The sequence below is a fragment of the Mus musculus genome, chromosome 5 (genome assembly GCF_000001635.26).
Source record: "Mus musculus strain C57BL/6J chromosome 5, GRCm38.p6 C57BL/6J".
NCBI lineage: Eukaryota > Metazoa > Chordata > Mammalia > Rodentia > Muridae > Mus > Mus musculus.
The window spans coordinates 14,905,493-14,926,523 of record NC_000071.6 but is presented as its reverse complement, the minus strand read 5'-3'; the positions used below and the strand labels follow the sequence as shown (position 1 = coordinate 14,926,523).

At 42.5% G+C, this 21,031-nt stretch overlaps 1 protein-coding gene and 1 long non-coding RNA gene across 5 annotated transcripts; one reads left to right on the top strand and one right to left on the bottom strand.

The window, feature by feature from the left end:
• Positions 1–9,282: 9,282 nt before the first annotated feature.
• On the bottom strand, positions 9,283–20,419 carry Gm52805. 3 transcript variants are annotated; one of them, XR_003955868.1, is made up of 4 exons: positions 20,378–20,419; positions 14,984–15,130; positions 9,882–9,976; positions 9,283–9,385 (listed from the first exon to the last, which is right to left on the bottom strand). It is a non-coding gene; the product is annotated as a predicted gene, 52805 (long non-coding RNA). The 3 variants fall into 3 exon arrangements; XR_003955867.1 differs by lacking the exon at positions 9,882–9,976; XR_003955866.1 differs by lacking the exons at positions 9,283–9,385; positions 9,882–9,976; positions 20,378–20,419 and adding exons at positions 11,743–11,914; positions 16,583–16,709.
• On the top strand, positions 11,635–16,400 carry Gm9758 (predicted gene 9758). 2 transcript variants are annotated; one of them, NM_198666.4, is made up of 5 exons: positions 11,635–11,833; positions 12,851–13,010; positions 14,231–14,374; positions 15,004–15,184; positions 15,930–16,400. In NM_198666.4, the coding sequence occupies exons 1-5, from the start codon at positions 11,695–11,697 to the stop codon at positions 16,071–16,073; spliced, it is 768 nt and encodes a 255-aa protein (NP_941068.1). In that variant the 5' UTR covers positions 11,635–11,694; the 3' UTR covers positions 16,074–16,400. The 2 variants fall into 2 exon arrangements, 1 of the variants encoding a protein (NP_941068.1); XR_868206.2 differs by lacking the exons at positions 15,004–15,184; positions 15,930–16,400 and adding an exon at positions 14,904–14,955 and having other exon boundaries at positions 11,678–11,833; positions 14,231–14,872.
• Positions 20,420–21,031: the final 612 nt, after the last annotated feature.

Genomic DNA, 21,031 nt, shown 5'->3' with positions numbered 1-21,031 from the left:
TGGCTCTCCTTATTAATTATTCACTGTCTCCTTAGATTCAAAATTTAATAAAGGAGTAATTTTTTGTATGTTTCGATATTTCATAATTGGATCTCACCCAACTAAGCATTTTAAATAGGAAACTTTAAAGATTATTTACTGTGTAATAATGGGAGCAAAGTAAAAATGCTTTCTGCATATCACAAAACATTTGTCAAGATCAAAGGAAGCATCCACAAGACCTTCAATACATACATCCATTTACATATTTATGATATATATATAAAGTGTGCATTTCATAATAATATGGAGATGTTGAGAGCATAGCATCATTTTTTCTCTTTCCTCCATTCTCCCCCTTTCCAATGAATGTTTCTAGGCTAAAAATATTTTTTTTAAACAAAAGTTAAAGAGCTACTTTAAAGCTGGTACTTGGCTACTAGTAAGTCAGGATATCCTTGGGAGTCCTGCTAAAATATTTTAGATAATATTGGTAGCACTTACGAAATTAACTGGGGAGTTCCATAAACTGTTCATGTAAATGTCAGGTCTGTCACAGTCGCTCAACTCTTATTGTGAAAGAAGCGGTCACAGACAATACAGAAAAACTCTTATTGTGAAAGACACTGTCACAGACAATACAGAAATAAGTGACCAGGTGCACAGGAAAAGCTTTATTCACAAAACCAAATGATGTGCTAGATATGAAGCACGAGCTACAAGCTCTGGGACAACAGAAATCATGACGGAGCCATGTCTGGATCTGAACCAAGTTCACCAAAGAGTTTCTCTACTCTGCCAAGCTATCAGACTATAACCTAAGAACTGCTTTCTGAGTAGATCTTTCCTACGGATCCTTCCATTTTATGGACATCTCTGCCAGGTGATCATGGTCTTCTAGTTTACCAGTTAAAAATAAGGATTTCTTTTATCACTGTTTGGGGTGAATGGGTTCAAACTGTCCTTTCTGGAGACCATGAAGACATAGACTTGCTTCTTTTTGATTAAGCACAATCCTAGACTCTTAGTCATTACAGTATATGACATCATAATCACGTAAGAGAACTACCAGGACTCTAAAAGTAACTTATTCACCAGATGTAACTGTCATCTTGGAGGCTTACCCTTTCTAGTGCTTCCTGATCTTGGTCTGGTTCAATTCTTTGATCATGGCCCAAATCCCTCTCCAAACTGATTCAAACTGGTTTCTCTTGACTTCTGACTGAATTAGTCTTAGTCTGTTTACCCTCAAACTAACTCTATCAATCTGTTCTAACCTTCTGTCTGGTCTCTTCTTATTCTCTGGCTTGTTCTGTCTTCACCTGTAACCTGTCTCTGTAATCTGCCCTCCCTCCCCAACTCTCTTAAGTCCTTTCTTTCCTCGATGTCCTCTTAAGAATTGGGCATATCCTATCTCTGACTCATTCTGTTATCTCTCTGAATTATCACTTTGCCCCTCAATTAGATGTCACTTACAAACATGACTCTTCCTTCTATTAATGAACCTTACTTTCATTGTTTGGGATTAAAGGTGTGTAATTAGGGTATGTCTTCATTCTAGCCAAATCACATAGGTCTAAGTGGTCTATGGATGTGATTCCTTGGGTTTCTCTGTATAGCCCTGGCTGTCCTGGAACTCACTTTGTAGACCAAGCTGGCCTCCAATTCAGAAATCTTCTTGCCTCTGCCTCCCCAGAGCTGGGATTAAAGGCATGTGCCACCATACCCGGCCAATGTACTTTTTAAATGTGGAAAATGAGCTTTTTTACCTGACCACAGCGAGATTGTTTTTATATGGTAGTAAAGCAAATTAATCACCTTGAATTTCAAAGAGAATGTATAAGTATACATGCATCTATATATCTGTGTTCATTTCTTACAAGAGAAGCAGTTCTGTGTTCAATTTATACCTACTGCTTTCTTTTTGCTGTGAAATGGCAACTGTTGATAGATCATTGTGTTTTAAGATGTAATGGGTAGGAGACTATATTTTGATTTTACTTGGCATTAATCTGTAAAATGTCACTTAGACATATATGATAGCAACACTTGAGGTACTATGTAGCTTCTGTATCTCCCTATACGATTGCATGGCCTAATATCCTGCTGTACCTGGACTCCTCATAACGGTATTTAAATTAACAACACTCACAGATACTAAAGTTACTGAAAATGTAAAATCTTATCTTTGCTTTCTGATTTGAAAATTCAGCTAACACCTAAGACTTGTACTATATTGATTTCTCTTGTTATGTGTCCTGTTGGAAATTCCTGAAATTGTGAGCACCATCATAGAATTTCCGGAGTACTTGATGTTGTATTTGCATAGTTGGGCATAAGTTCAATTTTACTTTAGTAATTTCTGCTGGCTTGTGCCCAACCCTTCTGAACATTTTTTTCCTCTCTAGTAACTTAGAAATTCAGTTTTCGGTGCCATCTACTACCCATTCTTGGCATAACAAGCAAAATAAATTTACAGTTTTCCATTTTGTTTCTAGCAAATACCATTTAACAAAGTGATAACAACAAAGTAGAAATCACACTGGCACTGAAAATTCTTTATAACTAAACCACCAAAGAATGTAAATATTGTTAAAATAGTGACGTAGGAAACAGCCTACAACAGTCAAGGAGAGCTTACTATTCCCACATTGACAGCTGGGCTCGGAAGAGACATCACACAGCAAAGTTTTTAGAAAATCTATACCATTGACTTTTTGTGGTTTTCATGTGTGTATGTGTGTGTGTGTCTAGAGAATGACATTGGGTGTTCCCTAAATCACTTTTAAAATAAGGGCAAATTCTTATACATTTTTCTCAAATATAGTACAGTCTGTCCCTTTCCTTCCCCCAACCCTCTCCCCTCCCCCTCCCCTTTCCCCAGATCCACCCTTGTTCCCCTCCTCTCAGAAAAGCACAGGCCTCCCAGGAGCATCAACCAAATACGGCATAACAGGGGACAATAAAACTCAGCACAGTCATCATATCAAGGCTTGGACAAGACAAGGCAGGTCAGTGGAGGAAAAGGGTCCAAAAGGAAAGCAAAACATTCAGAGAGAGCCTTTTCTCCCACTGTTAGGAATCTCACAAGAACGCCAGGCTACACAACCATAACATAAATGCAGAGGACCTAGATCAGACCCGCACTGGGCCTCTGCACTCTGTGATTCCCCACGGGTCCTTGTCAGTTGATTCTGGTGTCATGTTCTATCTTTCTTTATTTTTTTTTAATATATTTTCTTTATTTACATTTCAAATGTTATCCCCTTTCCTAGTTTCCCCTCTGAAAATCCCCTATCCCCTCCTCCCTCCCCCTGCTCCCTAACCTACCAACTCCCATTCCTGATCCTGGCATTACCCTATCCTGCATTAAGGGGGGAACAGGAAGATCCTGGGAGGTAGAGAGGGACCGGGGAGGGAGAGTGTCAGGGCACTCTGGTGGAGTCAGCTTGTGAGGCAAAAATGCCAAAAAGCTGCTCATGAGAAATGAATTTCTAGGACTCTCCTCCTGGATATTCTGGCGAAAGCCAACTCTCCAGTTTGCATCGGTTTGTCAGGTGAAAAGCCTGGAAGCTGTTTCACGAGGATAAGAGTCCAGGGAAATTTTCCTCCCAGAGTTATGGCATCTCTTTCCCTAACCCATTATATTCAAATTTCCACCACATTCATCTAGTGTATAGATTCACTTACACTCTATATAGTATTACCTTACAGTAAATGCCTTTTAAGATTGTATTCTAACATAGCTAAAGCCTTTTCCCAGTGTTCTTAGATTCCAGATAGCAGCAAGGAGCTTAACCTATTCAGTAACTAATTAAGCTCTACCATAAAACATCTGTCATTTACTCAGCTGTCTGTAGATAGAGACTAAAAGTCTCACTGAGATAGAAATCTTTTACTACAGGCTACATTCCATGTCAAGTATAAGTTGATATACTACCCTGATAAGGGGGAACTCTCCAGACAGGATAAGTTTTACTAGACCTAAGAATTTAGAGCTCCTGATAACACACTACTCTTAAGGCCTATCAAGAGTTAACAACCCCCTGATGCTTTTAGGCTGATCCTAGGCAGGGATTGTTATCCCTAATGTAAACATTTAATTATTCCGTGCAAATTCCTTTCTGCTGTAACTGGTGAATTTCAGTGTATCTTGTCTTTTTGTGATTTGTATCCTCTGATAATTCGTTGTAATATAAGTCTGAAGCTCAACCAGAACATTACATTCAGATCCAACACCATTCTCGCCTGTTCGAATGCTTGTCAATACATCCTAATCTTTGCTCATCTACTCTAGAGACTCTTTCCTATGCAAGCACAGGGGACCAGAGGGCCTGCGGCAGGAGAGAGGAGGGGTGGAAATAAGGGAGGCAGTATCAGGTACTGGTAGGGATGGGAGAGAGCTACAGGAGGTCAGGATTTCGAAAAAAAAATTACATAGTGGGTGGGAGCATGAGGAACAGGGAATAGACTCTTGAAGCTTTCCGACATCAGGGAAACAAGAGGCTCCCAAGACCCAAAGGGGATGGATTTAGTAGAAATGCACAGAGAAGGGGAAGATAGAACCTGTAGAGAGCACTGGCAGTAGATAGGCATGCCTCCCTCACCTCCCCCCAGCCCGCACCTCACCCGCGCCAATGCTCTCTCCAAGGAATGGTGCCACGCACCCATCTCAAAGATTTTAACCAAGAAACGTTCCTGAGAAAAGGAAGAACAGGGACAAGAAATGGAGCAGAGACTGAAGGACTTCCCTACCTGGGGATACATCCTGTCTTCAGACACCAAACCAGACACTGTTCCTGTGGTCAAGAGGCTTTTGCAGACAGGAGCCTGGAGTGGCGGTTCTTTGGGAGGTGTGGCCAGCAACTGACCATTGGAGCCAACCATTACACTGAGCTCAGGGAACTCATTGTGGGAGCTTGCAGAAAAGCTGGAGGTGCAGAGGGGAATGCTGTCCTATTGAAAAACAACATCTGCTGGCAGGACCAGCCAGTGCTCCTAGACACTAGACCACAACCCTGGAGTGTATAAGGAAGGATCTACAGCTCCAGATACATTGTAGCAGAGAATGGCCTTCCTGAAAGCAATGGGAGGCGAGGCCCTTGGTCCTGTAGAGGTTTGATGCTCCAGTGTAGTGGGTTTCTGAATCAGTAGGGCAGGAAAGGGAGGGTGGGTGAAGGAGTATCCTCAACCAGGCAGAGTGGAGGCAGAGAGTGCAGATGTAGTTTGAGGGGTAGTGAAGGGTACCAGGAAGTGGTATATCATGTGAGATGTAATCCAATGGAATGATTAATAAATACATTTTTAAAAGACACACATATGCCACGCATCTAATTTTACCAGTGAAGACTCAGTAGCCAGCTCAGAGAGTCAGGGAAAGCACCCAGCTGACCTTCCTACCCTGATGACCTCCCAGAAGGAATGCATTCTTTATCCCTCTCCACACTGTCTTAAATATCCTTCAACTTAAAGACCTTCTTTCTGAGGTGGGACAGTGGTGGTGCATGCCTTTAATCCCAGCACTTGGGAGGCAGAGGCAGGCAGATTTCTGAGTTTGAGGACAGCCTGGTCTACAGAGTGAGTTCCAGGACAGCCAGGGCTATACAGAGAAACCCTGTCTAAAAAGAACAAAAGAAAAAAGAAAAAAGGAAAAAGAAAAAACAAAAAAATAAAAATCAAAAAAAGACCTTCTTTCTCTTTAGTTATATTCATTCTCTTTCAACTGGTTAATTGCTCTAACTCTTGACCTGGAGTTGACTTTATTTTGCTTTCCAATAAATGTGTGTGATAGGGCTGAGCCACAGGTCAGAAATGTACACTGAACAGAAAGCTCTTGGGTTACAGGTCTGTGCTAGGGCTGAGCTACACCATAAAAATTTTTTTATTTTTTTATTATTTTTATTTTTTTTGGAATCAACACAGTCTTGGGGTTTACAATGTGACCAAATATCCTGCTGCATAAATTAGCAATATTCCCTCCCTTATAGAAATCAAGCTCTCTGGCAAGTGTTCTGCTTATTTCCAGGCATGCCTGAGTGCATCATCATGGGAACATAATGATTCCAAGGACATCAGAAATGGGCTCTTGAAGCTGTTGCACATGGCAAATAGAAACCTAAAAAGCACCAAGCCACCCCTGATCCTTATCATAAGGGATAAATTCCCCTCCCCCCTTGTCACATAATTCATGGCAAGATATCACCATTCTTCACCTTGGCTCAGTGTCCTATGTGCTGCTGAATGGAAGAGTTTCTGTCCAAGGGTCACCAAACAAACCACAGAAACACTGAATTTAGTTAAATGGGGAAGGTTTATTGAATGCACACCCAATTACAGAACAACCAGGGCAACAGCTGAAAACTGTATGCTAGACATTTCTTAGGGCAAGCTCCATGAAAAAAAACACAAAGAGCTCATGCACAGGAGCTGGAAATGCTGCCCTGACTCAAGCCATTTTAGACTTAATAGTTCATATTGACCTTGAATTTGAAAGTCTTATGTGAAACATATAGATGTGGAAATTCATAAGATTAACAAACCTCATAACATGCAGAACATAGCAGGGTACATTGTCAGCATAGCCCTGCTCTGAGTCAAGATTTTGTTTCGTTTTGTTTTACATCGATGACTGGAGTCTTAGTTAGGGTTTTACTGCTATAAACAAACAGAATGACCAAGGCAAGTCTTATAAAAACAACATTTCAAAGGGGCTGGATTACAGGTCCAGAGGTTCAGTCCATTATCATCAAGGTGTGAGCATGGCAGTTTCCAGGCAAGCATAGCACAAGCAGAGCTGAGAGTTCTACATCTTCATCCAAAGACTGCAGGTAGAGGACTGGCTTCCAGGTACCTAGTGTGAGAGTTTAAGCCCACTCCCACAGTGACACACCTACTCCAACCAGGTCACATCTAATCCAACAAGGCCACACCTCCAAATGGTGCCACTCCCTGGTGCAAGAATATACAAACCATCACATTCCACTCCCTGGCCCCCATAGACTTGTTCAAACACATGAGTCTATGGGGGCCATACTTAAACCTAGCATAATGCAAAATGCATTTAGTCCAACTTTTAAAATCCTCATAGTCTATAGCAATCTCAACAATATTAAAAGTCCGAAGTTCAAGGCCTCTTCTGAGATTCATCCAATCACTTAACTGTGATCCCCAAAGTAAAATACAAACTATGCAATCTCCAGACTCTGCATCTCCATGGCTGATGTCAAAGTGGTCTTCAGATCTCCACTCCTTTTTCATCTTTGTTGACTGCAACAAACTGCTTTATCCTGGGCTGGTTCAACTCCCTGTTAGCAGTTTTCTCAGCATGTATCCCATGGCTCTGGCATCTTTAACATCTTTGAGTCTCCAAGGTAATTTCCATGATACAGCTTCTTGGTTTAGTGTCTCTGATTCCACTTGATCTTTTGGGTTCCTCCTAAGGGCTGGCATCACTTCTCCATCTCTGCCCTCTGTAGCACTCTAAGCTCAGGTTGATCCACTCTACTAAGGCTGTTGTTCTTGGTGATCATCCCATGGTACAGACATCTCCAATACACAAGTGGGTTCCACTCCAACTAGGCTTCACCACGAGCCTCTCATAGTCTCTCCTCATGGTGCCAAGCCTCAAATCCTTTGCATGACCCCTTCAGTCCTGGGCCATCAACTACAGCTGAGGCTACACCTTTTCCAATGGCCTTCCATGACCTCTCACAATGCCAAGCCTCAGCTGTTCTTCATGACATCTTCATGCCTTCAAAACCAGTACAACCTGCGTGACTCTTCCACATTACCAAGTCCAGGAGCAGCAGGAAGTACAACCTTGGCTATCTCTGGAGCACAGCTTCTTTGTGCTCCCAGAAAACAATTCTCAGATTTCAACTCAGTGATACTGGTCTCTTCTTAATCATTGCTAAGTTCTTAGATCCAGCTAACCAGTATCAATTGTCCCAGTAGTTCCTTCCATTCTAACTCTAGAGTCAGAGCCACATGGCTGAAGCTGCCGAGTTCTGCTGCTTACAGGAACTAGAACATGACCCCTTGTACTATTACATTATCACTGACTTTATGTTTTCTAAATTATGCACTGCCTAAGCTTGGCTATTCTGGTTCTTGCTCTGTAGATTTGCCTTGAATGCAGAGATCAGCATGCCTGTCTCATGGGATTAAAGGTGTGTACCACCATGCCTGGATCTAAATTCATCTGGGTAGGATCTTGTCCCAAGGTCCCACTCCCTTAATCTGTTATCTCCTAGAACACAGTATTTTGCTTCATTTCACTTCCTGGTACCCCTTTAATACTTGAACCATGTATTTTATATGTTTCCTTTCTAAGCTTGCTATGCTTGTTCAAACTTCTCTTCATAAGACTCAACCAGAGAACAAAGTCTCTGCTGGGCTTTTTTGAAACTTCCCTTGTCACTGCAATTAATCTGATGCTCTTCACTTTAGTCTCAGGCAGACTTTTCAGACAAGGGCAAAAAGTAGCCACATTCTTCACCAAAATACCACAAAAACTGTCTTTATGCCACATTCTGAAATTCTTCTCCTTTGAAATCTCTTAGGCCAGGTCAACACAGTTCAAATACTCCCAGCAACAAAGTCTTCCATATTCCTACTAGGAATTGATGACCCATTAATCTCCATTTAAAGCATTCCACTGTGTTGCAAATCCAAAGTCACCAAATCCACATTCTTTCAAATGAAAGCATGGTCAGGTCTATCACAGCAATACTGGTACCAACTTCTGCCTTATTTAGGGTTTTACTGCTGTGAACAGACAGCATGACCAAGGCAACTCTCATAAAAACAACATTTCATTGGTGCTTGCTTATAGGTTCAGAGGTTCATTCCATTATCATCAAGGTCATGATGGTACGGCAGTATCCAGGAAGGCATGGCGCAGGAGGAGCTGAGAGTTCTACCTCTTCACCCAAAGGCTGCTAGTGGAAGACCGACTTCCAGGCACCTAGGGTGAGAGTATTAAGCTCACACCCACAGTGACACACCTACTTCAACCTGGTCACATCTATTCCAACAAGGCAACACCTCCAAATGGTGCCACACCCTGGTGCAAGAGTACACAAACCATCACAACTGGGAAGCATATTATAGCAATAGCATGATATAGACAGCTGCCTTGTAACAAATTTGCTACAGATATGGTAAGGGACAAGCCTTACCAGAGAGAACTTTGTGTCATTAGGAAAGATGTCTGCATGATGTTCCCATGTGTAGACAAGGTCCATGGCCTCAACAGGAGTTCTTTGGAAGGAGGGCAGAGAATGTGTTTGTTACCTTGGAATATGGGCCTCAGCAGTGTTTCTCAGCCTGGTCAGTGCCCATTTCATATCACTCTGTCCATTCAGAGGAACCCAAGGTGTCCTCACATCTTCCCTTTGAGCCACATCTAGGCACAAAAAAGCCAGGATACAGTGCTAGTGTCCCACTCCTCAGTTATGCTCAATTTTCAACTAGTGTTTAAACAAATACAGTGTGGTCACTTGTTATTGATAGTCTTCACATCTTACTGAGGCAACCAACTATTGACTACACCCAACTCTCTAAAAAAGTCTGCGCCCTGGGACATATATCAAAATAAATCTGACTTGGAGGTGCATGAACACTTTCCTGTACTGAACATAGAAAGGTGGAGGTAGAAGTATGATGTATGGTTAATTAGCCACCAAGTTCACATTGTGTTCCTGGATTTCATCTCAGGACAAGGAAGTGGAGAGTCTCTGATGGCTTCTCTCTAGCCCCTTGAAAGGATCTCTGAGCTCTGGCCTCAGCACTTAATACTTCCTGCTGGGGCAGCAACACTAAAGGAAGCTAAGATTATCATCAGCACAGTACCAAGCTAGCAGCAGTGGATATTACTCAGTTGTTCAGGTGGTGATACTCACTTTCATTTGTTCGTAATGTGGGCTGAGGGAAAAAGAGAACATGGTCCATAGAATGGAAAGATCATTTTCACTTCTCCATCTTCCCAGAAGAAAGACTGGAAGGGAGAGAATGGTAAGTTCTTTATAATAGACAAGGATTGGTAAGTGAGGCCTTGGACTTAGCATGTGTTTCAGAGTTGTTTTCTTAAACAGGGTCTCAAATACCCAATGTGGGCCAGGTTAACCTTGAGCTCAGACAATTCTCCTTCCAGTTTCCAATATTTGGGCTTACAAGTGGGGTCTCCAAGTACTGTGAAGACAGAACTAGTCATTATGAGAGACCCGGATAATCTAATGCTGAGGCATGTACTGCTTAGTATAGCAAAAGCCATCGTGTTCTATGTCTGCCCCCTATCTCAGATAGTTGCTGTCATATGACACCCAATCATCAACACAGAAAATCAACTTGACTCAGAGGAAAGTCATGATGTCCACATCCTGTTCTGTTCTGTTCAATGTTTGTTAATCTTACAATGGTCCATAAACCCTTCCATGGGACCCCTCAAATTAAGGGTCAATATGCACTGTTATATCTAAAATGGCTTGATCAGAACTGACCACTGGATAGTTCCTTAACTTTAAAAGAACTAATTGTGCTTTTTCATTTGTTTTTGGTTTTTGGTTTTTGTTTTTGTTTTTTGTTCTTTTGTTTTTTTTTTTGTTTTTTTTTTTTTTGGTGTTTGGTTCTTGGGGTTTTTTTTTTTTTTTTTTTTTTTTTTTTTTTTTTTGTCTTTATACCTTAACAAGATCGATTTTGGGGGCCCTAGTTCAACCCCCAAAACTTGAGCTATGGTTCTGATCAATCAACTTAGGGTCTGCATTTAACGAATCGTTCATATTTCACTGAGATTGTTTTTTGTGTGGTTTGTGGGGCCAATCATGAACCCAAATACAAGATGCTAGGCCCTTGCTCTGTAAACTAACCCATGTCTATTGTATTTCCCTATATCTTCTGTCTGCACATCTGCCCCTCTGTTGAATATATTATTTACTTCATACAGAATCTCATGGTATCTCTCAGAGAGGGCTGTAAGCAATACTGCTTGGTGAGTTTGGTGCAGTGAGGAAAGCCCCCCCCCACTCCCCACCCCCACCCCCGCACAATCTGAGGGCCTCTCATTGGTGGCTCCAATATTTCAGTTTCCTCTGCCAACAGATCTTTAGACTGTTGTCAGAAGCATGATGACTGCATGATGACTGCATGTCTCCCTCCTAAGGGATCTTGGGGCAAATTTAAATGCTAAGCACAAGGCTTCATGAGTGTGGCCCCTAACACACACCCACACTGCAACTGGCCCTGTAGGCTCAGCCTGGATGAGATTTCATGCACCTGTACATGATGAGACAGGAGTAGATTTTGGCTGCATATTCGTACTGGTATGATTTCTCAGTAGTTTTTTAATGGTTCATATTGCTGACTGAGGAAAATTTAAGGTAGGATGAGACATTTCTGAGAGGGGTTTGGAAAGGAAACACTCAGTTAGATACATAGGAATTACTTAGGTGTTGCCAATCAAGCCTAGAGCAAACCCTGGGTTTGGAAGGAGGATGTTCTCAATGGCTATGCCCCAGAAAGGGCAGCTCAGCTTCCTGTCAGTACAGGGAGAACATTAGCAGGGAACCAAAGGCTGTATGTAGTCCATGACATCAGCAGTCCCTTCCTGGACATTCTATTGTCTCCTGGAGAGTTCTTAGCAACCTCTGTGATGTCACCAGTGTTGTAGTGACAACAAACTCACTGAGATTTCTCAGTCAGAGGCTGGACATTGCAGTGATGGCCTTGTTTGCCCGACTCTGCAGACTTTTTCAGAGAGCCAATGTGGATGGGAGAGAGAACAGAGAGGGGAGGAAGGATGCTGACATTCCATCTGAGAGGAATGAAGGACGAAGGAGGGGGACTTGGCGAATGTGGAGTAAGTCCTGGGAAGTGGATGTTGAGCTTCCTGGTAGGGGTGGCCTGAGGTGGCCTTTCCAGTAATGTGGAACTGGAGACTCTGGGTAGTGAAAACATTTCCATGGTTATCACAATTCTTGAACATCAAGGATTTCAGAACAGTACTTTTCCATCCCCTAAGGCAGGCGTTGGCAAGGTCAAAGCTGTTATGCTATGAACTTCAAGTCTTTACTTGCACTGGGTATTGTGGGTGTTACATGGGGACAGAATGAGACCATCAGGAGTGACAGCAGGTCTAAGCAATGCCAGTTTGGGGGAGGGAAATCCTGCACTTCAGTCCATGGTTCCTTTTAGCTCCTGTAGTTATCTGACATTAGTGACAGGGAGAGAATGGTGCTCCAGACCATGACCTCATGTTCTCAGAACTACTCTGACCTCCTGTTTGTGACAGTTCCTACCTTACCTTTCTTTATCACCAATTGTGGTTGGCAGGCATTTCTATGCTGTAAACAAAGAACTATCAGTCGATACACCCAGACAGAGGGGGATTCTATTGCTACTTCTCGGGTGTTTGGTGTTTCGAGGGTGGGAGGGGGGGAATTGATCATTGTGTTGACCAGGCTCTCCCCCTGCATGACTTTTTAAGCCAATTCCTTGGCTTAGAGTAACAGGTAGGATATCTGAGCATCTCCAAAATCTCAAATACTTTTGAATGGTGAATCTATCATCTGACTTGTAAAGTCTCAACTCAAGGTTCTGAAGCCAAGTTGTACTTTGTGCTGTTGATAATCATCCTGGAGAAGACATCTCTCTGGTTATCATATCTATGTTTAGGGAGACAGAGGAAACATATGTCTGCTTACATCTCCTGATATCTCTAGAGTGATGTTAGAATTGATATCCACTGAGAAGAAATTTCATGCTGGGACCAATCTCTTGGTGGTGTCACTAGGTTACAGGCATTTTTCCTTCTCTGTGGTCAGTCTACACTCTTTGCATTCTCACATCAAATAATCTTGTATTCATCTACCTACAGTGGCTCTCAGACAGACATCATCTCCTGTACCTGTCATAAGCAAGAAGCAGTTTGAGAAGGAAGAGAAAAAGCTGATCAAAGAGATCCAGCTCACTACCGAGGAGACAAATGAGCTGAGAGATCGCCTGACCTACGTGACTGAGGGATCCATGAACAAGAGGTATACATTGCTCCAAAACCTGTGGTGTCAGTCTGGGGTCTGCAATGCCTCCCTCATCTTATGCTTTTAAAGGGGTGGGTTCTAGGAAGCTATACCACGAGAACATACCTGGGCCCCACTTCATGCCCCTAAATACTTCTTAGAGGAGAGGCAGCACCTGAAGATTTGTCAGGAGTGAGAAGGGAAATAGACTCTTCTGCTCCCTCCACTTGAAAAGAGGAACTTGGAGTCTGAGTGAAGAACTCAGGGACAGAGGCAGTGATGAGTTCCTAGAGTTCATTTGGGAAGCCTTTGACAGGAGGTTTCTAGGTGATGGGAGTTTGTAGTTGTGATTTTACTTGTCTGGCAGGTGACTGAGTGCTGGAACCTCCAGGTAGCAGCTGGAGGGGCCTGCTCCCACATGGTTCTTCTCAACTGCTTGATTAGAATGGCTGAGTTTCATGCCTGTTCCTCTTTGTCTGTGTGCCTTATACTCTGAGACAGGAATGTTGTATACATTTCTTCTACCTCTCATTGTGTTCTCTATGTTTCTGTGTCTCTATCTCATTCTCTCACTCTTTGTTTCTCCATCTTGTGTATAGGTCTAAGTCTATGAGCCTGTGTGCATGCACATGTCCAGATCTGTGAATATGTTTTGTATGTTTTTATTTCTTTCCACAATTTGGAATCTAGCAGTCTGTGTTTTTCTCCTAAGGATTTACCTGCCTAACAGTTTTCAGGTGATGTGGGTCCTGAGGTCTGGTTGTCCCCACTTTAAATAGCATTGCATTTTGACTATGTGGTCACAACTGTTCATACATTTGTATCCCTTGAGCGGATTATAAATCTGTGGTGATGTCTGGCCTCATATCCAGAATCATGTGTAATATCTGTCTCTACAGCATTAGTTATCCAGGATTCAGAATCCCTTTTATGAAAACAGGAGAATTAACATCACAGGTGTCTGGTGGGCAATGACCTGTAGCCTAGCCTCCTGAGAACATAACTGTTTAGTCTGCCCTTCAGCCCTACTGAGTAACACAGGGAGCCAGGGCACCCTCCATCTGGATGCCTAGCTTCTGGTGTTCTGGGGCCAGGATAGCCAGTTTTCCAAGGTTAAGAAAATCTCAGCATTTAGAATGCAGAGTGTGGTTTCCATAGTTGCAGTAGTCCAGGACCCAGCCTGAGTTCATGTGTTACTAAAAGCCTAAGTTCATGGAGTCCTATCTTCCTGGGGCAAGGCCCTACCACAGGCAAAATCCCCTTTATGAAAAATTGAAGTTAAAGGAGAAGGAGATCATGACATTTCTACACAACTTAGAGATGGAGAACATGGAGGCCCAAGAGAACAAGCAGGAGCTCAAGAAGGAGACACATTTCTATCGGTAAGTTCTTGTCAGGGAGGCCAACACTTGTGAAATGGCCATTTCTACCTTCCTTTGTTTCTGGTCTGGAGAGTCTGCAGGTCTGGTTCTATCCTTTCTGCTTTTTAGCCATCATGTGCCTTGGATCTTTTGGACTCAGTTTTCCTAAGTCTCTAAGACACCCCTCCCAGTGTTGTCCAGGCATCCTCAGGAGCCTCCAGATAGGAAAGTGATTCAGACCATAAGAGGGTTATTATGCAGTATTGGGCCTCTGGGGCTCAGGCAGGTTTTACAGACCTGAGTGTATTGTAACACAAGGATAGAACGCCCTCCCTTTTGTTCCACCAACCTACCCTGATTGTACTTGCACCCTACTAATTGGTGTTGCCCCAATGCATGGGCTGTCATGGGTAGATGGAGATCCCTCTTTCTTTTGGAGAAACATGGACCCTTTTTGGTGTTTGGACTGCAGCCAAAATTTCTTCTTCCCTGAAATGGCTGGTTGCTGTTTGTACAGCTGTCATGGATGTATTGAGGTGGATTGTATTAGGTCTTCATGGGAACCAGGGTACTGGTCAGGTTAATGGGACCTATAAGTAGAAATGGGAGGAGGAGGCTGCAGGTTCTTACCATGCAGAGTGTCCTTACAGTAACCTGCACAGCCGGCTCCTGATGGAGGAGAATCTTATAAAGAAGAAGTCGATGACATTACAGCAGGAGAGCAAGGAAGTACAGGCTGATTGGGCCATCATTCACCAACGTTTGGTGGAATTGAACCTGAGTGGAAAAGACGAACAGGAGAACAGCAATCTTGAGACTCCAGAATATCAGGTAGAGACAAACAATTCGGTCAGGCTATGACTGTCTGATACCATTGGCACATTAGATCTATCTTTGCTTCCCCCCCCCCCACCTTTCTAATCTACATTCCCAAGCAGCCACCTTCCTCATGGAATGTAGGTGTTCACTGCTCTGTCTTCACACAAGTATTCTTGGAAGTTAGCCTCTTGTGAGACACTGAATTAGCTTCTTTTGAGACACTGTTACCACTGGCAAATGCACCTTTCAACTCTGCTTTAATCTGCAGCCCACTACAGGGTGACAGGTGAATAACATGTCACATTCTTGCATGTCCTCATGATAGGTGGAATGCTATGCAGAGGTTTGAGTGAGATCTGGGTCCTTAGACAGGAGACAGGCAGAGGTCTTATGACATCCCATGTGTCTGCACCTTGGAGGGATTAGAGCCAAGTACAAATGTCAAATGAGTGCTTCTCATTATCATTGATCTGGTGTCCTGTGCCCTTCTCCTTTCTTCCTGTAATCCACTGAGGTCTCTTCCTTTGCCATGTTTTTGGTTGGAACTGATAGAAGCCTGAGTTGATCTTTGTCAGTCCATGTTTTTGTGACTGTTGTTGAATATTTTGCCCTGTCTTTAGATTTAACATCAATAACTTCAGTTAAAATATTAATGTTGACTGTCAAGTACAGTTGAGGTGGTAGGAGGCAGTAGCCTCACAGCTGCCATGCCTGTCTCCTCCACTCCTGTGTCTTAGTAACCGCCTTCCTCTCCCAGGTCTCAGAAGCTGCAAGAGAGCTGGGATTGGCCACAGCTGAAGAAGACAGCATCCTGCAGAATGAGTTGCCAGGCCAGGAGGCCCCTGCTGAGCACCATCTCCAGCACCCACAATCTTCCTCGGATGAATCTTCTTCCATATAATTCATTTTCTTAGGGTGAATAGGCCTTTACAAGGAAGCCATGGCTGATTCAGGGCGTTGTTCCCTTTTCTCTTCAGACAACGTCTCTTGGCAGAGAACTGAGGCGACTGCACTGCCACCAAGTGTCCAAGAGGAGCAGCAGGCTGTAGGGCTGTGCGGCTAAAAGTGCAGAAATCTGTTTGGTTTTTGTTCTTTGAGTGTTGATATGTTATTTAGAAGTTATATGTTCTTGTATTTCTTTGTTTTTGCCTTTAACTCTATATTAATTGAACTTTTAAAACCTTTTTTTTAAAATTCTATTTCTTATGAATAAAAATTGATTTGCAAGTAGTGACTCTTGAGACCATCTTCCTTATTCAGGTGTTCTGTCCCCTCCTTCAGACCTAGAATTCACAGCCAGAGACAGATCTCTGTAAGTTCCAGGCAGCCAGGGCTACATAGTAAAGGCATAGCCACCTAGGGGGTATACAAGGCAATGATGATCTTTTGTGTGTGGATAATGTCACTTACCCCATGGACACACACTTGATGATGTAATCACTGCCATACTGCATCCATGGTGTCATGAATTCTCTTACTTCTAACATATAGTACTCTGTAACACACATCCATTCATGATCCTGTGGACCAGATACTGAGTAATATACTGTCATTACTCTAAAGCTGCCCAGGAAATAAAAATATTCACAAAGGAATATAAAATAAATGAGGAAGGCCAGAGCCATATGCCTCAGTTTTGCTTGCAACACAGCATCAGTGACAACCACACAGCAGATATAATGACCTTCCTAGTCCTACTGGGAAATAGCTTTTGATAGATGCTGTTGTCCTTGACCATAAGCTTGCTGTGTTTTTGCTGTTGCTGATTAGACTTATGTTTAACATTTATGTGAATGGGTGTTTTTCCTACTGAATGTAATACTGTATGTGGCTCCTCCTGAGAGACATTCCCTCAGAGGACAGAAGGAACCACAACCATTCCTGGAGATGATTGTTAGGCACCATGTGGGTCTTCTAGAGAGTAGCAGATATCTAACCTGTGAGGCATCCCCACACCTCCTGCAGTTGGCTTTTGTCCTTTCAGTGCATGTCCTGCATTAGATGGGCAGGATCAAGTCCAGTTGAGTGGAGAAATCTCAGGAGATGTCTAGGTACAGTGCCTGACCTGCACATACTCATTGTCCTAGGCTGCCAGGCATGTATGCAGGGCTCTGATATTACCACTGTTAGTTCTGTGTTCAGGATATTGCCTCAGTATCTTTTATTTTCAATTTTAGAGCAGATCTTGACCTCTCATATAGGATGACAATGTAGATTGGGCACTTTTGTAAAATTTAGAATTGAGATTAGCTTCCTAGAAGCTTGATTGGGAAAAAGAACCCTCTTGATAGCATGAAATGTTTCTATTGTTTCTTTTTAAGTCAGATATGTTTTTATTTACATTTCAAGTGTTATCCCCTTTCCTGGTTTCCCCTCTGAAAACGCCCTATCTCCTCCCCTGTCCTCCTGCTCACCAACCATTCCACTCTGGCTTCCTAACCTGGGCATTCCCCTTCACAGGGTCAAGTCCTTTCCTCCCATTGATGAACAACAAAGCCATCATCTACTACATATGCAGCTGGAGCCATGAGTTCCACTGTACTCTAGTTGGTGGTGTAGTTTCTGGGAGCTCTGGGGGTACTGGCTAGTTCATATTGCTGTTCCTTCTATGGGGCTGCAAACAATGTCAGCTCCTTGGGTCGTTTTTCTAGCTCCTCCACTGGGGCATTGTGTTTAATCTAATGGCTGACTGAGAGCATCCACCTCTGTATTTGTATTTGCACTGGCAGAGCCTCTCAGGACACACACACACACACACACACACACACACACACACACACGAGAGAGAGAGAGAGAGACAGAGACAGAGACAGAGAGACAGAAAGAGAGAGACAGACAGAGAAACAGAGACAGAGAGAGAAAGAGAACATAAATACAAATATAGAGCTTATGAAATTCCTTGGTTTAGATGATCAGTTGATGAGTTAATGACATGGTTGAGCAGGTATTCATCATTGCTGTCAAGCCTAGAAACCAGAATTTTTTCCTTGGAATGCACATAGTAGAGAGAACAATCCTCCCATAAAGTCCTCTGGTCTTCATGTTTGTGTGTGTGTGTGTATCTGTGAACCCATAGTATTTCTTTACAAAATGACATTGAAGACCATAGTGAAATCTAATGTGGAGGAATCTTGCAGATTTCTATTAGTATTGTCTCATGGCACTTTGAAGGTTACACTGACATGGTGGACTACTTCAACATACCCTGAAACCTGCCAGTGTAGATGTTCACCATGAGGCTGTGGTGTGCATCACCACCATGGAGATCAGCAAGGTTTTGATGTATTGCATTCTGCAGTTCTTAATGTGAGACAAAGCCTCATCTCATGGAGAGATAGGTAGGATTTGCCATCAGGGAATAAATGCTGAATTCAGTCAATTTGATACAGAGAGAACAGTACAAAGAATCCGTGAAACCAAGATCCTGTTCTTTGAGACAATCAACAAGGTAGACTTATGCTTAGGCAAATTAACTGAAAGGTAGAGAGACAATACCCAGAATAGCAAAATCAGAAATGAAACAGGAGATATAACAATGGACACTGAGGAAATTGAAAGAATCACTAGGTCTTACTGCAGAAGCCTGTACTGCAAAAAATAGCAAAATCCAAATGAAATGGGTGACTTATAGACAGCTATCAATTATCAAAGTTAAATGAAGATCTGGTAAAGTAACTAACAGGCCTATAACCCCTAAGAAAATAGAAACAGTCATCAAAAGTCCTCCACTCCAAAAAAGCCCAAGGGCAGAAAGTTGTAGTGCAGAATTCTACTAGATATTCAAAAAAGAGTTAGTGAAATACTCCTCAAATTATTCATAAAGTAGAAACAGAAGAAACATAGCTAAACTCATTCTATGAGTTCATAGTCACCCTGATACAGAAACCACATAAAGACTCAACAAAGAAAGAGGAATTCAGTCCAATTTCTCTTTTTTAACCACTTCATACTAATTTAATCATCTTCATAATAAGGAAGAATATATCTTCCTTGTGTATTTAAAATTATGAGATTAGATACTGATATTGGACAGAAGGTAATTGGGTTCATAAGAAGTGATACATAATAAAAAAGAACATGTTCATGGATTTGGAGTCAGGACTATGCTGTGTATTGATTATTGAAAATTAATATCAGAGTGACACAGTTGTGTGTCTTTAGGAAGATGACTCTGTGGGAGACACTGATCCTAAAATGCCTTTGTATTTTAGTCTATTTTCCTAGAAAAACATAGGAAAAAAAGAATATATTGGGGTACATCCAGGTAACAGGTCTGGAAGTCATTAAATATTCCCAAAGGAAAAGTTTCAACCAGTTGCTAAAAGTGTTTTATCAGGTGGGATGAAAGATATCCTTTCAAATACAATTGGTGTGAAATGGGTGATCGAAAGCTTTACCTATTCACCGTCTTTCCACTTTCTCTCTACTTTGGGGTTATTGAAATAATCCCAAAACCTTTCCACAAAAATCTGGGTTTCTACAGGGCAGAGATTGGAAAACGAGTTATGAAAACACACGCAGAGTTCAGTTAAGGGCCTCACTTGAGTGGAGGAAAGCAGGAAAGGTTTAGGGGAGCAGAGAAGTTATTTTTCAGGGCCTGAGGATATAAAACCCCAGGTGTCTTGGGAGAGAACAGAATACTTTGGTGGTATCCCAGCTGGAAAGAGATGGTGTGTGCAAATCAGGATAATAGCAAGAAGGTTAGTGACATAGAAAGATATTCTACAGAAAGTGTTAATTGAGGGAAACTACTACTGTCCTGGAGTTCGCAGCAGCAGAGCTGTCCCTTTTTTAAAATTATTAGATATTTTCTTTATTTACATTTCAAATGTTATCCCCTTTCCTGGTCTCCTCACTGAAAAGCCCCTATTCCATTCTTCCATCCCCTGCTCACCAACTCACCCACTCCCACTTCCCTGTCCTGTTATTCCCCTACACTGGGGCATTGAGCCTTAATGGGACCAAGGGCCTCTCCTCCCATTGATGTCCAACAAAGTCATCCTCTATTTCACGTGTGGCTGGAGCCATTGTTCCCTCCAAGTGTATGCTTTGGTTCATGGTTTAGTTCCTGGGAAATCTGGGAGTACTGTTCATATTGTTATTCCTCCTATGAGGCTGCAAACCACTTCAGCTTCTTTGGTCCTCTCTCTAACTCCTCCATTGGGGAACTTGTGCTCAGTCTAATGGTTGGGGGCAACCACTCACCTCTGTATTTGTCAAGCAGTGGTAGAACCTCTCAGGAGACTGCTATAAAGACAAGGAGGGATATTCATCAAAGGTAAAATCTACCAAGATGAACTATCAATTCTGAATGTCTACGATACATGTTCCACATTCATAAAAGAAACTTTACTAAAGCTCAAAGGATAAACATGCCGAGAAAGAAAGCAGGGAGAGAACACCTTTCACAATATCACAAATTATATAAAATAACTTGGTGTGACTCTAACCAAGCAAGTTAAAGATCTGTATGATAAGAACTTCAAGTCTCTGAAGAAAAAAATTGAAGAAGATCTCAGAAGATGGAAAGATCTCCCATGCTCATGGATTGGTGGGATTAATATAGTAAAAATGGCTACACTGAGGGTGTCATGTTCTTGTGGTGTCCTTTATCACTGTCTTCTCCAATCCTTCCTCCACCTTCTCCACAGGACTCTGGAGCTCCACCTAATGTTTGGCTGTGGGACTGCATTTGTTCCTATCAGTTCCTGGATGAAGACTCTCTGATCTCTTTGACATGATTGTGCTGGGCCCTGGTTCCTGCGTATCCTGCAAACTGTAGGTCTGAGGTTTTGTGGTAGGGTCCAATCCCTCCATTTGAGATCTTGCCTGGTTACAGAAGATGGCCAGTCCAGCCTC

What these genes read in the sequence shown, in the direction of transcription:
- Gm9758 (NM_198666.4), top strand. Translation starts at nt 11,695, where the DNA reads ATGGCCTTGTTTGCCCGACTCTGCAGACTTTTTCAGAGAGCCAATGTG. An exon ending in GGGGACTTGGCGAATGTGGA is followed by an intron (nt 11,834 to 12,850) that starts GTAAGTCCTGGG and finishes ATCTACCTACAG; the next exon opens with TGGCTCTCAGACAGACATCA. An exon ending in AAGGAGACACATTTCTATCG is followed by an intron (nt 14,375 to 15,003) that starts GTAAGTTCTTGT and finishes GTGTCCTTACAG; the next exon opens with TAACCTGCACAGCCGGCTCC.